The 16,857-nt window shown below is 47.1% G+C and overlaps 1 protein-coding gene across 3 annotated transcripts in view; it reads left to right on the forward strand.

Moving 5' to 3' along the window:
* Positions 1 to 753: 753 nt before the first annotated feature.
* Positions 754 to 16,857, forward strand: part of LIMD1 (LIM domain containing 1) — a 64,182-nt gene continuing 48,078 nt past the window's right edge. The window contains exons 1-2 of one of the 3 annotated variants that reach the window (XM_037890244.2): positions 754 to 892; positions 1,292 to 3,228. In XM_037890244.2, the coding sequence (XP_037746172.1) occupies positions 1,725 to 3,228 (1,504 nt within the window). In that variant the 5' untranslated portion in view covers positions 754 to 892; positions 1,292 to 1,724. Of the gene's footprint in view, positions 3,229 to 16,857 lie in introns of all 3 variants that reach the window. The other 2 variants (XM_043540778.1, XM_043540777.1) reach the window with 2 other exon arrangements.

The raw sequence follows: 16,857 nt of genomic DNA on the forward strand, positions 1-16,857 counted from the left end.
CGGTCTGTTTGTTCCTCCCCAGTTGTTGCACAGGTCCTGTAGCTGCTCAGTGAGTTATGGAAGTTGCACATTTTAGCAGGATTGGGCCCACCCGATGCTTCTTCCCAACCACTGGGTTCTTCTACTTTTATTTTAGCAAAACATTCCACTGCAGGGTTTGTAACCCAACCGCTCCGGACTTGTGTTTAGTGCAGAAGGACTTGAAAGTAAATTGACCTGAACTATGACGACTCTATTCAGGGGAGCTGCCACCACCAAACAGCAAAGCAAAAAGCAAAGAGAACTTTATGCTCAGCTTTAACAGTGAGGCAGAGAAGAAAACTGCTTTTGAATGTGACTAGACTGCGGGTGAGGAGATTCTCTGCAGCAGGAGGAGAGGTCCTGATTTTCCAAGTCACCAAGCCCGGGGGAGCCCCACGCAGGTGTCTGTCTACACGGGGTAACTCGCAGGGTGGGGGCCAGAGCTGGCACCGGATCAGGCCAGCGCTGAGGGCCACGGGTGCGAGGAGTGATTGTGAGCAAACCCCGACCCCCCCGTTCGCCAGCTGTAGCCGGGCGGACCCTGGGCAAAGCGCTGGGCCCTCACCCGGGCACGGAGCAGCCCGCAGCGAGCGGTAGCAGCGGCCAGGTGGGTCCCGGCTCGGCGGGGGAACCGGCACAGGCGGAGCCGGGCCAGCTGCACGGGGCCCAGCCAGGGCGGGTCAGGCTCCGCGCCGAGAGGCGGCAGCGGCTCCGCCGCCCCCTCCCCAGCCCGGGACCCGCCGTCAGCCGGGGCTCGCCCGGCTCCGCCCCCCGCCCGCGGGAAGGGGGCGAGGCCGCCACGCGGGCGGGGCAGAGAGACGCGGCACCGAGTCACGGAGAGCGGCCGCCGGGGAGCCTGAGCAGCGCCCGGGTGAGTCCGCCCGGCCCCCGGCCCCGGCGGCTCCCGCAGGAGAAACTTCCGCAGCCGCCGCCTCGCCGGGGCAGGCGAAGGGGCTACGTGAGGTTCCCCCCCCCTCCCCGGGAGGTGCCTGGGGCTCCTGGCCACAGCCCCTGCTTCCCCCGGTCCCGCAGGCGAGGACCCTGGCCCCTCCCCGTGGCCTCTGGGCGGGGACTGGCTCTCCCGCGGCTCCCCGCTTCCCCGGGAGTCTGAGCGGGTCCTCCCAGCCCCGCGCGGCGTGAGAGACCTGCCCCGGGCTCGCCCCTCAGGCGCTGCGCGCGCCCCCGGGGACTGGGCCTCCCGCTGGGGGCGGGGAAGGGGTTTGCAGCGTGTTTCCACGAGACGCTTACGAGCTCTCTCTTTCTTTTCTAGCCTGTCTCCTGCTAGTGGGCTCAGGATGAGTAAGCCCTGATTGCAGGGTGAACGGGAAATCTCCTCCTCAGTCGTCATCCTCACCTCTGGGCTTGGAGCCCTTTCAGATCTTGCTTCCTCGAGGGGGTTGTTCCTCCCACCCCCAGATCTACAATAAAAATTTGAGCTGCGTTTCTTGCATCTTATGGTAAGAAGATACAGCTGCTGCTGACCCGGTTATTAACGGGAGCTACAAACAAGAACATTTAATTATTTTCACAAAGCAGGTAAACTTCTGTAACCTTTTTCTGAGTCAAGGACGGAGCGGGCATGAAGCTGAGGATTACAAAGTAAAGTGGATTTAGTACTGACTGCTCCTACAGGCCTGGATGGCTTGCAGCTTTCATCATTAAGTTTAGTCTCGTGGGAGGGGGACGCTAGTGAATTTGCAAAAATGGATAAATATGATGATCTGGGCCTGGAGGCGAGTAAATTTATAGAAGATCTCAATATGTATGAAGCCTCCAGGGATGGACTCTTTCGGGTGGACAAAGCTGTTGGCAACAACCCGGAATTTGAGGAAACCAGGAGAGTTTTTGCCACTAAAATGGCTAAAATTCATCTCCAGAAACAACAGCAGCAGCAGCAAGAAGAGGAGCTGATGTTGGCTGACTCTGGCTCTCTAAATGGTGGGGCCAGTTTCAGCGTCCAGCAGCAGTTTCCAAACCATCCTGTGCATGGAGTAGCTGCGGGGGCCAGTACATTGCATTCAGGAGAAAATATTGCCAAACCACCTCTGGCCACAGCATCAGTGTGTGCAGCACACCAGCTTGCTTTTCCACACCATCCACAAGCTGTTCCTGATGGGCAGCGAACAAAATTATACCAAGAGGGCAAAACAGCTAGCAAAGAATATGGCTGTAGAGAGAATCTGGGGGATTCTGAGGTCTCTGAAGGACATGGGTTCCACAGAACTGCCCATGTGAATCCCAGCGCTGCAAAGCCATCTTTTCCTTCTCTTCCCCATGGACATCATTATAATGAGAATCAGACAGCCGTCCCTGCTTGGGGAGGAGATGCTGGTAAGTTTTCCATCCCAAAATCTGGTTTGGGGAGTTCACGATCCAGTGTTAATCATAGTGATCAGCTACCAAGGAGTCCTACAAAAATCCAAGCTGATCCTCACCCGTACCAGCATCAGAAGTCACAGAGCTCCTGCAGGTCTTCTGAAAGTGGGTATGGAAGCCAGGAAAATGGGAATGAAAGCAACAGACTCAGTCGGGGTTATGACCAAAACCCAACTGGTCAGAGATCTTCCTCTTTCTCACATACTCTGACCTCCTTTTCCACTTCTACAGGGTTTGATGATGAGACAGCAGTAGTACTTCCACAACAGAGATCTTCCTCATTCTCGGCCCCATCAACATTGCCTGCACAAGCATTTTCAGGTCTGTCTGATCAATTTAGCCCAAACCCTGAGAGTGAGATGCTAGCTTCTGGAACACCACACAAAACCAGTCATGACCACTCATTATGGTACCATGACAATTCTAGCTCTTCCACGTCTAGTTCAGCTCCTACTCCATTGCCTCCAAGCGTAGATTATCAGCAAGCCAGTGCTTATCCCAAGTCTACAGCCCATTTCATAGTTCGTGGTCAAAATCACAGACTTAATTGTCCTGGCTCTGGCATAAGTCCTGAGCAGAATTCCATCAGCGTAGCTTCACATGGGCCAATGATTTCTGATGCTCCAAGGTCTCCATTTAAAGAGGGTATAAGCAGTCTGCAGCATGACTCAGGACACCAGGAAAATTCCAGTTCTACAAAAGTAAAATTACCCTGTCAGACCCTCCTTCCACAGCAGGAACAAGGGCCATCTGCAGCTGAATTAAAATTAGAAGCACTTACCCAGCGTCTGGAGCAAGAGATGGATGCTCGTCCCAAGGCTGACTACTTTGGTAAGTATATATTTCTGCAGTTGCAATCTGTAAGTTATATTAACGCATCTGACAGTACTAACTGCTGTAAGGTTCACTTCAGAGACTGGCAGGGGGAAACGCTTTTTTTTTTGGGGGGGGGGGGGGGCGTTTAGTGGTTTATTTTTGTACTTAAGCGTCATTCGCTACAGAGGCTAGAAATTATTTTGACTATGAAACATTTTTTCATTTCACTTGTTTTAAAGCAAGGATTCCATAGTAACTTCAGGAGGGAATCATGAAAGTAGGGTGAGGTGGAAGGGTTATGACTTTTGAAGTACCTTAGTTAATTTTTTATCGCAATTTAACATCTTTTAAAGATATTAATAGACTACTTCCTTTTCTAAAAATTGTTTGTGATTCAGCTTCAATTAAAACTTAGTTTTTTAATTGGTCAAAAAGTTGGACAAGGCTAAGGCTTGCAGGTATTTAACAACCTGAATGAGCGCATCTGAAAACCAGGCCATAAATGTACTGCACTCTACAGCTCAGATCCACAAGTTGTCCAGTGCTGCAAGGTATGCTTGTACCTTGCAGTGAAGAGAGAAGAAGAACTTAACATCTGTGGGTACCTGAATAAGTAGTTAAAATATTCTGCTGATTTCAGTCCATTTGATAACATGGGGCGCCAATGACCTGTTGGCGAGTTTAATAGTATATTTTCTCTCTTTCTCAGCCATGTCATAGCTTAACAAGATAGAGGATATTTAGTCTGGTTACCCAGTTCTTGGAAAGAGTGGGTCTGATCCTGTTTCCACTGAAGTCCATGAGAATTCTGTGATTAACTTCAGTAGAAGCAGGATCATGCCCAGCAGGACTTTTGTTCTTACATGTTTTAGGCCTAGTCTACGCTACAGAGTTAAGTTGATGGATGGTTTACGTCGACCCAGTTATGTCAGTGTCTGCACATTAGCCTTGCTCCCGCTCATGTTAGTGCCCTACTACACCGACACAATAAATCCTCCTCCATGAGAGTTGTAGGGTGTATGGTGGTGGCGGTAGAGTGATGTGGTGTCTGTGTAGACACTGTGTTCCTTAGATCAGCTGTGGCAGTCATAACTGTCAATTTCAGGGCTCCCTACTGGAGCTGTGAAATTGACAAAAAAGGCTGATGGCTCTCTGCTGTGGACCCTGCACCAGCAGCTCAGGCTGTCACTCCGGGGCTGGGGGAGAAAGTGTTCCCTCTAATTTTTCCCACCCGTGTGCGGAATGAATTTTGTTATGTGCACCAATATGGAGGTGATGTGTGACACATTGTCTTCATATTGGTGCACATAACAAAATTCATGGGGTGGGGGTGGAGCCGAGGGGTTCAGAGTGTGGGAGGGGGCTCAGGGCTGGGGCACAGGGTTGGAGTGCAGGGATGTGAGGGCTCCGGCTAGGGGTGCGGGCTCTGGGGTGGGGGTGGGGATGAGGGGTTTGGGTGCAGGAGGCTGCTCGGGGGCTATGGCGGCGAGAGAGGACTCCTTGCCACCCCCTGCAGTTCTCTCTCCCCACTGCAGCACCTGAGCTGGGGGTCAGGGTGGGAGAGGCGCCTCTCCCCACCGCCGCAGCTCTGGGGCTGGGGCTGCAAGATATGTGCCCCTCCCCCAGCTCCACACTTGGGGCCAGCCTGGGCTGTGCCCAGGCTGGGGGGGAGGGGTGCCATTGCTGTGGCAGTTTGGGGGCCAGGCTAGATGGGAGCTGGGGGAGGGACGCCCCTCCCCTGGCCCCGGTAGGTCCCTGGGCGGGTTTACTGAGTGCCTGCATGGTGCTATATAGGCTGCTGTGTGGCTACACAGCTTACTGGAGACTTAGGTTGGGGCTGGAGCCTGGCTGCTGCCCAGGCTCTCAGGTCTCCGCTTTGAGCCCGGCTGTCATCTGGGCTTGGAGCCGTCTGGGAGCCTGGGCGGCAGCTGGGCTTGGAGCAGTGAGCTCCACCAAAAGCTGAGAGCCCATGCTCTCAGCCCCCCACACTGCCCCTCTTAAATCGGTGCAAGCGCTGCTGGTGAGGATGCGCTCCACCAACAGAAGGAGGGTAGTGTGGACATGAAAAACCACAATAATTACTGCCACAGCTGTATGTCGACTTAAGTTTGTAGTGTAGACATGCCCTTAGATACATGGGTTGAACATCCCAAATGTAGCAGTAGCTTGAACTCTCCTTCCTCATATGAAGTAACATTTTTCACCTCTGTGCATCTTGATCCCTATGCAGACTTACAAACACAAACCAGGGGAAGGATTTCATGCTTTCAGCTTACTCTTGCTGCTCCTTGAAGGCCACCATTGCTGGTGCCAGCACGGGCAGTCTATACACCAATGATACTTAAGCACTCTAGTCTTGCCAACATTACTATGAACTTCACAATAAACGACTGCAAGCTAGGTAGCTGCCAATATTGGTATCCGAAGGACATATAGATTGTTTCTCCCAATGGTTAGTTGAGAACTGCATGGAAAACATATTCCAGAATATCAATATGTGATGTTCCCCTGATAGAGAGTATAGTTGTAATCAAATTTAGTCCAATGAAAGGGCAGATGGAGTAAAATGCCTATTGTGTCACATTACAATGTCTTGTGTTCTTTTTGCTGCTTTTTGAGGATAGTGTTTTAAATACCATTCCTCTACTCTGAATATAGAATGGTCCACTGACAAGGCCGTGAGATCCTCTTCAATAGAGGATGCTACTTGGATTTTGGATTCACGCTGCTTTGAATGGGTGAACAGAGGAGCTAGGCTATACATACTTTAATGTCTGTGTGGGAAGTAGGGGCATGCCAGAGCAGACACATGTAATGGATAACTAGATTTATACCGCCTTTAAATTGACAGTAATGCAAGGAATGTGCTTTTTAACTTTCAGGAAGCATGCGGTGATGTAATGGTATTTTGGTAACATGCAAGGTCTATATGGTGGGTCCACTGAATTATTTTTATCAGGATCCTGGGGAGGGGGAAGAGATGGAGGCTCCTTAATTCCCAGAAGGATCCAGTGACAAACTCCTACTAGGAAGCTATACATGCGTAAGGGACCAGAAATGCTAGGGGAAGAAATAGAATTTGCAGCAGCTTTGAGTCCCAGATCTATGAAGGGAGGTTTAGTGGTGACTTCCTGGAATATTTTGAAAGAGTTGATGCAGTGCAGAAGTATTGTAAACTATTGCTGTCGTTGTCTTGCTCTCTCATTTTCACTTTTATGCATTCAGTATACTATTTGTTACTCAGGGATAAAGCACTGAATTGTCTCTAGAGAGACAAAGTGGGTGAGGTAGTCTCTTTTATTGGACCAACTTCTGTCGATGAGAGAGACAAACTTTTGAGGCACACAAGAGGCTCTCAAGCTTGTCTCCCTCACCAACAGAAGTTGGTCCAATAAAAGAGATTACCTCACCCATCTTGTCTCTCTAATAACCTGGTACCAACATGGCTACACTACATTGCATACAGCGAGTTGACTCGAGGAATTCTAAGTACTGTATTACAGATCTGTTTTTTCACTAAGCCAGTTCCTCAAGCTACCAAAACTTAGTATTGAAAATAATTATTTTTATGTAACAATGATTTAAAAAGAGAACAGCAACAGTTTGTTTTTGTTTTAAACGTTCCTCTGCATTATTGTGAATTCAAATGCAACACCTCTGCTGTTACCTCAGAACCAGGAATTGAAATTGGCTAGAGACACAAGTGCAAATGATTGTTCCTGAAAATGCTTTCATGTTTGGTAATCTGAAATGTTATTCGTAACACAGGTGTCAGGAATAGATGTTATTAATAAAGAGCTCTGCTCCTAACAAGGGAGATTTTTGTATCTACTACTGTGTGAAAACCAACTTTGGTAAACGTGAACTTTTTTTTTTAAGGACTAAATCCAATATAGATAGGATTCCTCTGAGGAGTAACAGACTGTCTAGTTATCTGCCAACACAAGATTACCAGATAACCATACAAAATACTTCTGGCTTCTCAAACCATATATGGTATGGGAAAGGAAGGAAAGAACCAAAGAAGTCTGGATTTTTCAATAATGCATACATATAAGCAGTGTCAGAAAAATGAGTCTTGCTTGGGTCTCTCGAGCTTTTTTTGTTTTAAGAGTGTTTTCTGAAATGCTGACTTCACTGCAATGGATTATGCAGTGTTTCAAAAGAGACATAAGGAAACTGAGGGGCTATCTGTACAGTCAAAATCAAAGGCTATTATCCAACTTTTGGTTAGGAATAAAAAACTTTGAGGGGTCTGTTTCTACTACAGTGGAGAAAGAGCCCTGAGTCCATGTGACACAGATCTGGAAATTAACTTTGATTTTATTAAAGTTTTAGACTGCCATTGTCAAGGAAGCCTGTGGGAGCTAGGTGCCTGAATCAAATGAATTTCTGTGGTATTGGGGTGCCTAACTTTTTCCTTAGGTTCCTTTGAAATTTCCTCATCTTCTCTCACTGGCTAAAGTTAAGGCTAGATTTTCAGGTGTGAGCACAGCAGGTGGACTGCAGAAATGTGCATGTGCCCACTGTGTTGTAAGAGAACACAGAATTCTGAATGAAAATCATACAGTTCCAGGCCTGATCATGCACCATCGAAGCCAACAAACCTCTTACTGTTGATTTCAATGGAACATGATTAAGCCAAGTGTGCCTGACTGTCCATTTGTATGTGCAGTTACCCAGTTTGCATGTACAAACTCAGGTTTTTGCAGGTGAAACAGCTGTGCACACACATTGAGTGTACCTCTTGTGCCCATAGATGGAAATTTGGCTCTTAGTGTTTTAAAGACACTGGTTATCAGTAGCATTTTAAAACAAACTCAATGTGTTTTTTCATATTATGAGTGATTCTTAGATTTTTAAGGTCTAAATCCTCTCATTACTACTCAGGGTGAAGCTGATAAGCTGTTGGTATTTTATCAGAGCCCCAGGCATCCTAGTTTGAAGCTGAACACTGAGATGCTTTGTAGCAGGCAAGCAGAGTGGATCATGTAGTTGAGTTTGAGGATTTTTCCTTTCACCAAATTAGAACTCAAGATGAATCATTTACCCAAGTGGAGACTTGGACTCTTGGCATGTACAGATGGGTATAATTAGTTGTCAGAGCAGAGGGCAGTTTTGTAGTGAACTTGGTGTTTCACTGCACAATCCTTGCAATCCGATAGCTGGTATTGCCACCAAAATGTTTCAGATGCTGAAAAGGTAATTTGAGGGCTGCTGCAGTGGGAACCTCAGGTAAAAATAGAAGAATTTTCTGAGATTTGTTTTACATGCACACTTTATGGGCTGGAGATAAGGGCAGCTTTCCCTGTGGAAATGTGTGAATGTGTTCATTTCTTCCTGCTAGATGCATGGCGGTTGCTGGAAAAGCTCTGATGCTGGAAGAAGTTTCATGTGTGCGGTGCAGGGAGAGGGGGGCAGGAAGAGGGGACTCATGCAGTAACTTTTCCAACATTCCTCATTTCAGAACATGAATTAGTACACTTGTGGACAACACAAAGCTTATCTCTGTGCAAGGAAGCAAGTGAATAAATATTTGCCTGGAATATGACTCTTTAGGATTGAAGCTGTATATGGCCCTCCTCCCCTCTCCTGGAAGCTGAACTAGACTTTGTAAATAAAAATGGCTATTTTAAAGGGGGGGAGAGAGCAGTGACTGAGGATCAGCAGTGGTGGTGGTGAGGAAAAAGCTGCAAAAGATATGGAGCCTGATTCACTCTGCCCTGTACTTGCTGCAGTCTTTTACACCAGTGCAATGTGAGTGTAAAATGCCACCAAATCAGAATGGTGGCGTTTTGTGCTCGCTTTGCACAAGGGTAAATGACACCACAAGGTGTAGGATAACTGTGAATCAGGCTTAGGGGCTTTAAACACCTTGGACCAAGTTTTCACAAGTGCGCAGACTATGGGTAATGTGTAAAAATTGCATGTAGTGACCTGTTTCCTCTCTGCATACCCAATTATCTGCATGGGCAGTTAGCAGACTTGTGCCAACCATTGAGTGGTGATTGAATAGGTATTTAGCCACATTTGCCAAGGACTCACTATTCACATGAGCCTCCATCCCGCTTTGGAAATTGGTTCTTTGAGGAGCATTATTATTAAGTGTTGTTTTGTAGCACACAAGGGCCTGTCAAGCACCTCTCAGTACAGAGGCTCCTGCCCCAAAGAGCTAACAATGATAATGGCACTGGCCTCCTTTGTAAAACACTTTGAGATGTACTGATGAAAAATGCTATAAAAGACCTAGGTGGCAGTGGTAGTATGTCCTAACGTAGCCATGGCTCAGTGAAATGTGCAACCACAAAACAGAATTGGGGTATGGGGAAGGTCAGGAGTTAGAGCAATGAGATTAGAGTTACTTGGGAAGGGGAATGTGCGCGCCATGAGTTAGCAAGTTGTGTCCTTCTTTTCTTTTTTTATAATGTTATGTCGTTGACTTAGTTCTTGTGGTTATAGAGAATAAATGAGAGGAATAAGAGCCACAGAATTGCTAAATGCCAACTCCAGATTTTGACCCAGTAAAGGGTCTTTATTATATCACCCAAGTCTACCCTGAGTCATGCCCATGTTGTCTCCTCATCGTCAGGGGCTGTATTGGTGAAATGGCAGAATGTGGCCTATCATCTGACATATCAAAGTATCGCACCCTCACATTCTCCCCTCTATGGCTAAGGCTTCCTGCTGAGAAAGTACAGGGGGGCACAGATGTAAATGTGGCAGTGAAATATTTTGATTTGGACTCTATGTCCCAAAAGTTCATTGAAAAACTGTCTTATTGCTTTTCAGCTGAACAGGCTTTGGTGGATGAAGGTGTAAGGCCCCAATCAGTCATACAGAACGCTATAATTCAGCATCATTTCATTGAATTCTTAGCGAATTAGGGATTATAAAGAATTAGAAATGAAGTAGTAACATTTGGAGGAGAAAATGTTCTTTAGACTTTGAAATTTGTGGCAAACAGAAATCCAATTGTTGAACTTAGTGGGTGGGACTGACATTTTGGATGATACCAGAGGATCAGATTCTGCTTCTGACAGCTCTGGGATGTCTTCTGACCTGCTAGACATGTGAGCCTGGGCTGTTTCCGGTGGCAGCGTTTCTGATTAATTAAAATGAAGAAACTAAGTATAAGAGTTGGGACACAGCTCGCAAGACTTGTTTTCAGTCCCAGCTGTGCTCCAAAGGTCCTGTTGTTCAGAGCCTCAGATGTAACTTGGGGCAGTTGCTTTCCACATGATGCTAAATGGAACAGTGACTTCTTTGTTGATCAGAGGCAAGCTGCCCTAGAAGCAGAAATTAAACTGAAATCAGCAATTTATGTCCTTTCCCTTTCCAAATATGGTTACCATTCTACCAGTGCACTTGAGTGTGAACTTACTAACACTTCACATATGTAATTTTTCAGGCTCGTCATAGTACTGACAAAAGAAATACCTTAGAGTACATTTTAATAATACACTGTGCAGGGTTAAAGATGTGTTGCCTGATTTTCAGATGTGGATAATTTAATAGAACATCTTCATCCTGTGTTTTTAGATGCTCAAGCTGGCACTTGCTTGCCTAAATAATGTGCAGGTCTGAGCATCCAAATGCAGATACAGGCATCCTACTAAGGCACTCAGGCACTTTTGAAACATAAGCATATATACAGTATTCAGCCTTATGCTTGAAGTTGAAGAATAAGATTTCTCTACTTTTACTCAGGCTTAATCTACAGTAGGAAATTTCCTTGTTGCAGCTAGTGAGTATCAGTGACATGTAGCTAAACTGATGGTGATAACTGTTAAACTGTAGGTATTGGCCAGTAGAAAGCACACTCAGCAGCATTACAAAACACTGGAGTTAGGACTTGCTTGGAGCAGGGCATAACTACAGTTCTAAAATGGAGTTGAACACTGTGTGTACTGCTCTCCTCTGGCAATTAACCTGTGATCAGCTGTAGCTCAGCATACATTTTGCAGATTCCTGTCATCAGCGATAGGTTTGTCCTAGTGTAGAGCAGGCCTGAAAGAGGAGGTTCATCATGGCAGTAGGGGGTGAGCTGGGAGGGCTGTAGAGACTGACTAGTGTAAGGTAAAAATTATAATTAATTCTGTAGTTTTTTTTTTTTTTTTTTCCTTTGGAAGGAGTCAGGTTAAAATGAGAGGTAAAGGCTTTCTGATATACATTGCTAACACCACCTTAGCATAGTAATAGAAGTGAACACCCATCCCTGGAGTAATACCATTGACTTCAGTGTATTACACCAAAGTTGAATTTGGCCCAATGTTTTTTTGTTTTGTTTTTAAAAGAACCTTTAGGTCTGTAGTGTGATAGGTTGTCACTGATCATGATAATGGCAGCGTTTAAATAGCACCACTTAGGATTGGAATTCAGCAACTCCGGTGAAATGAACTGGATGGTGAGTATCAGAGGGGGTAGCCATGTTAGTCTGTGTCCACAAAAACAACGAGGAGGCTGGTGGCACTTTAAAGACGAACAGAGATTTATTTGGTAGCTTTTCTTGGGCTGCTGTCATTTGGCGAGGGACAGCCGTGCAGAAAATTAAATAGCTGTCGTGTTGTACGGTGTGCCAACGTTCCATTGGGCCATTGTCACTTTCACACAGATCTGTCCATCACGTGATGCAGCAAGAAAGGTATGTTTTTATCCTACACGCCTGGTTCATTAAATGTAAAGCAATTAAGGCAATTACACAGCACAGATGGCTTCATCCGGGTGGGGCATAATGTGGCTCAAACTATTTTAGTACTTTTCAGGAGACTTGGCCTGTGAGATGAATTACAGATGTCGTCCCTCTCTGAATTGTAGTTGTTGTTACTACTGATTCATATTGAGTATCTGGACACTTTCTGGAGAGGAAGAAATGTTCTGGAGGCTTAATGGAGAAAAAGTACATTTGCATGTACAAGGAAAAAAGTTAGGCACCTTTTTTAATAAAATAAGTGTATAGATTCTGCAGAAAGACCAATAACTGTCATGGAAGGATCTTAAAACTGCAAAATCTGCAGTTTTCCTGCTTTCCAGCATCCTTGGTTCTAGGCAAGAGGGAATCTTACAAATTAGCCTTGAGCTATGTATGTCAGATGACAGGACAAAATGTTGGGTTGTATCAGACTTTGACTTACTATATATGCATTTGAAAGGTCAGGTTTTCCTCTTTTTATGCCCCAGATGCCTACACAACTTAGCTTATCTGCTATTCTCTCTCTCTCCATCCTGTTTTACTTTCAGATAATGCATGTTGTAATAAATATCTAAAATAGCTTTGCTCTCTGTTTGAGAAATCCAGCAAGTTTTGCCAAGTGACTGGCATGTTGGTGTGGATCCATAACCAGCTGGTGTGTTGTTCAGACCACACTTGGACAAGTAGAATAGCTTTCTATTCTTCTCAGTCTTATGATGGGATTCTTTCCAGTTCTGCTCTTTGGATCTGACCACACTAGGGCTTGGAACTGTGTTTGTAACCATTTTCAGAGTTTTCGCCTAATGCATTGTAATGTGCTCAGGGATACTGTGTAGTAGGAAGACTAGTATCTGCTTTTCAGCAACAGTGCAAGTGTAGCTGTAGACCTGTCTCAGGCATTTTTACCACTGAATGATGAAAATTTGCTACCAGTGTTAGCAAGAGGGAGAAACGTTTGCTAAAAATCCATAGCCAGCATGGTTCTGCCAGAGCCATAGTTGACAACGCCTATTGGACACTGTTGCAGATAGATTAGTTTTGTTCCTAACGTGGATCAGACCTTTCAGTCACTTAAAATTAGTTTGAAACCTTAAATCAGCTATATAATCAGTTGTGACTAGGGTGACCAGATGTCCTGTTTTTAAAGGGACAGTCCTGTTTTTTGGGACTTTTTCTTATATAGGCACCTGTTACCCTCCACCCCCGTCCCGTTTTTTCACAGTTGCTGTCTGGTCACCCTAGTTATGTCAATAGTGCCTACCGATCCCAAATGAAGCCAGGACCTCACTGTTCTAGGCACTATACACACGTATAGTAAGAGACAGTACCTGCTTCAGAGTTTTACAGTCTGACTAGATCAGACAGACAAAGGGTGGAAGGAGAAATAGAGTCACAGGGAGGTGAAGTGACATTCCCATGATCACCTAGCACAGGGGTGGGCAAACTTTTTGGCCTGAGGGCCACATCGGGCCCCAAACAGTCTGGCCTCTGCCCCCTATCCCCCCCCTCCCACTTCCTGCCCCCTAACTACCCACCTCAGAACTCCTGACCTATCCACGCTCCCGTCCCCAACAGGCCCACGGGACTCCCGCCCCTATCCAACCTCCCCCCTCAAAACTCCTGACCTATCCAACCCTCCCTGATCCTTGTCCCCTGACTGCCCCCTATCCAACCCCCCCTGCTCCCTGTCCCTTGACTGTCCCAACCCCTGTCCACACTCCACCCCCAACAGGCCCCATGGGACTCCAGCCCCTATCCAACCGCTCCCTGCCCCCCTCAGAACCCCTGACCCATCCAACCCTCCCATCTCCTTGTCCCCTGACTGCCCCCTCCTGGGACCCCTGCCCCTAACTGCCCCCCTGGACTCCACTCCCTATCTAACCCCCCCCGCCCTGCTCCTTGGCCCCTGACTGCCCCCCCCCAAACCTCTGCCCTATCCAACAGCCCCCATCCCCTAACCGCCCCTCCCGAGACCCCACCCCCTATCCAACTGTCCCCTGGCTACCCCCCCCCCGAACCGCCACCCCATCCAACTGTCCCCTAACCACCCCTCCCAGGACCCCACCCCCTATCCAACCACCCCCTGTCCCCGGACTACCCCCCGGGACTCCCTGCCCTGGCCCCCTTAACATGCCGCTCAGAGCAGCATGTCTGGGAGCTGCACCTCCCAGCCAGAGCCAGACACGCTGCCGCACTGCCCTGCATGAGCGCGCAGCCTCCCCACCCAGAGCGCTGCCCGTGTGGCAGCGGGGGAGGGGGAACAGCAGGGGAGGGGCCAGGGGCTAGCATCCTGGGTCAGGAGCTCAGGGGCCGAGCAGTACGGTCCCATGGGCTGGATGTGGCCTGCAGGCCGTAGTTTGCCCACCTCTGACCTAGCAGGTCAGTGCAGAGGCAGAAAATAAACCCCAGCTCTATACCACCTCTGGTAAGTGAAGTAAACATAGATTACAACATTGTGGAAACAGAGCTGGCCCTGTTGAAAATGTTGACTGCTAATTTTTCAGATAATTTGAGCCTGATTCTGCATTAAAACTGGTCTGTGGTGATCATGTGATAATGCTTAGCACAGACAAGCTAGCTCCACTTGGTATTTATTTTGAGACAATAGCTTCCCTTTCTCTTCAGTCAGACAGCGGCTTTCCGGCATGCCTTTCATTGTGGATTCTATACAGAATTAGAGCAGCGAGGAATATTCCAATTCAAAAGCCATGAAGGAAATGGATAAGGGTGATTGCCCCTCCCCTCAAAACATGTAATTTGCTGTGCATCTTCCCAGCCCTCTGTTATGCTTGTGCTGTTTTTGAACATAGCAAAGTAGCAATAATTTGTAATGAGTAAAATTCCCATTCAGTTGCAGAATTTCTGGACATTTCAGACTGAGGAAGGAGAGAAGCCTCAGTAATACTTGCCTCATGGAAATGGATTTAATTGTAATCTCTTTTCATTATCAAAAAAGATTTATTTGGAAATCAAACGGGACAAGTGTGGTAGGCAGTCATTAAACATGGTCTAGGCTGCCCTTTCTCTGTGACTGCAGGGAGAGGGCAAAGCAGACTAATTGTAGGTTTTTATTGCTTGTGAGGCAATGTCTGTTTCAAGGAAGATACAAGGCCAAGTCCAGCTATCACTGGGCACTGCCCCAAATTGAAACATATTAATTTTTAAAAGGGGTCTAACATAATCTCAAGTACATCTTGCAATCTTTCCTTGCTATATCCTCCTTTTCCTCCTATACACTCCCCTCTTCCCCCATTGCCATCTTTTATTGTGCCGTGTCTATTCAAGGCCTCATTCCTGCAATTCCATGCTTTTATAGTCTCATTGATGTTCAATGGAACTGCTCATGCATGGGGCCTTAAATAGTAGACTCCTTGGTGGAAGGCCCTGTCCTTTTTTTTATTTGCCTGCCCAGCATCAGGCAACACCCAGGCTGTTATATACAGAGCAATAATCATAAAACACATTGATTTTTCAGTAAACAGCTAGGTAAACGCAACTACAAATTACTTACGTGGGGCTACATTGTCCCTCTAGGCCAGTGGTTCCCAAACTTGTTCCGTCGCTTGTGCAGGGAAAGCCCCTGGTGGGCTGGGCCAGTTTGTTTACTTGCCGCGTCTGCAGGTTCGGCCGATCACGGCTCCCAGTGGCCGCGGTTCACTTCTCCAGGCCAATGGGAGCTGCTGGAAGCAGCGCGCAGCGGCCACTGGGAGCCGCAATTGGCTGAACCTGCGGACACGGCGGGTAAACAAACCGTTGCGGCCCGCCAGGGGCTTTCCCAGCACAAGTTGTGGAACAAGTTTCGGAACCACTGCTCGAGGCACAGGCCTGACCAAAGGGCAATGCGTAAAACGCACTACCCCAAGAGGCATCATGCTTCAGAGATATTCCTCTCTGGCTCTTGTTTGCTTCTTGGAGGAGGGAGAGGGTACGTTACTGCAGCCCTTGAAAGGATGTTTAATCTTCCCCCTGGTCTGGCCAGCTCCTCTTGCCAATGAGAGGGAGCAGAGCCAAGGTTCTGCGTTGTCCTTGACCCCTTGCTTGCTGTGGGGAGTGTTTTGGAGAGCTGGGGTGCTGCTTGGCAACAGAGCCTATCTGGAGATCTGTGTTGGTCTTACTTGGATGAGCAATAGGGTGTGGGGGTTACTCCCCCGTATTCTCCTGCTTGAGCGAGTAAGACAGGGACGCAGGCTAGTCCTTCTGGTTACAACGGTTGCCCCCACCAGCCTCACAGTCAAAGCATTCAGTTTCATTCAACATGTCCTCTGTAGTAGCACACTGGATGTGAGTGGATTTGTGTGCCAGCTCAGGCTAGCCTTCATAATCAAGATCATCTTATTCAGAGCCAACATATATAGGCAGAGTTTTGGCTCCCTAAGATAAATCAGTGTATGCATGCACTGGCTGTTCTTCATTCCACAGGCTGTTCTGAGAATCAAGTCCACACTAGCTTACTTCATTGCTATTACCAGCAAACATCTGTTCCACCAGTTGGAATTGTTTTAAATGAACTGTGGGGTGGGAATCTGGCCCGGAATACATTATATGTAGATAATATTCACATTGAGACTTTCCTTTCAGAAGGTATCTTGGAAAGGGAAGAAATGCGGATTTGATGTTTAATCTAGAGGCTGGATTAGTGGGCAGGCTCATGATTTTTGTGTTCATCAGCAGCGGTAGTAAACTGAAATAGATGAAGATTTAAATTGATCAATTAAAGGGGAATCCTAGTTTCCTTAAGCCATTGTGGCAATCAAAAGGTACATTCTACACTGAAGTAGTGAAAGCTATTTGTCATTGAACAACCAAATAAGTTTCACTACCTTCAAGACTTTCTGAAGTTTTCTTTTTTATAGTGTGTGTGAGGTGGTTGGGAAAGGGTGGATGTGGGGAGGGAAGGGCATAAGTGTAGAAAATTGGGTCTTGAGATAGTCTTTCACATATTTACAGTGATGTGC

The sequence above is a fragment of the Chelonia mydas genome, chromosome 2 (genome assembly GCF_015237465.2).
Source record: "Chelonia mydas isolate rCheMyd1 chromosome 2, rCheMyd1.pri.v2, whole genome shotgun sequence".
In the NCBI taxonomy this organism is placed as follows: domain Eukaryota; kingdom Metazoa; phylum Chordata; order Testudines; family Cheloniidae; genus Chelonia; species Chelonia mydas.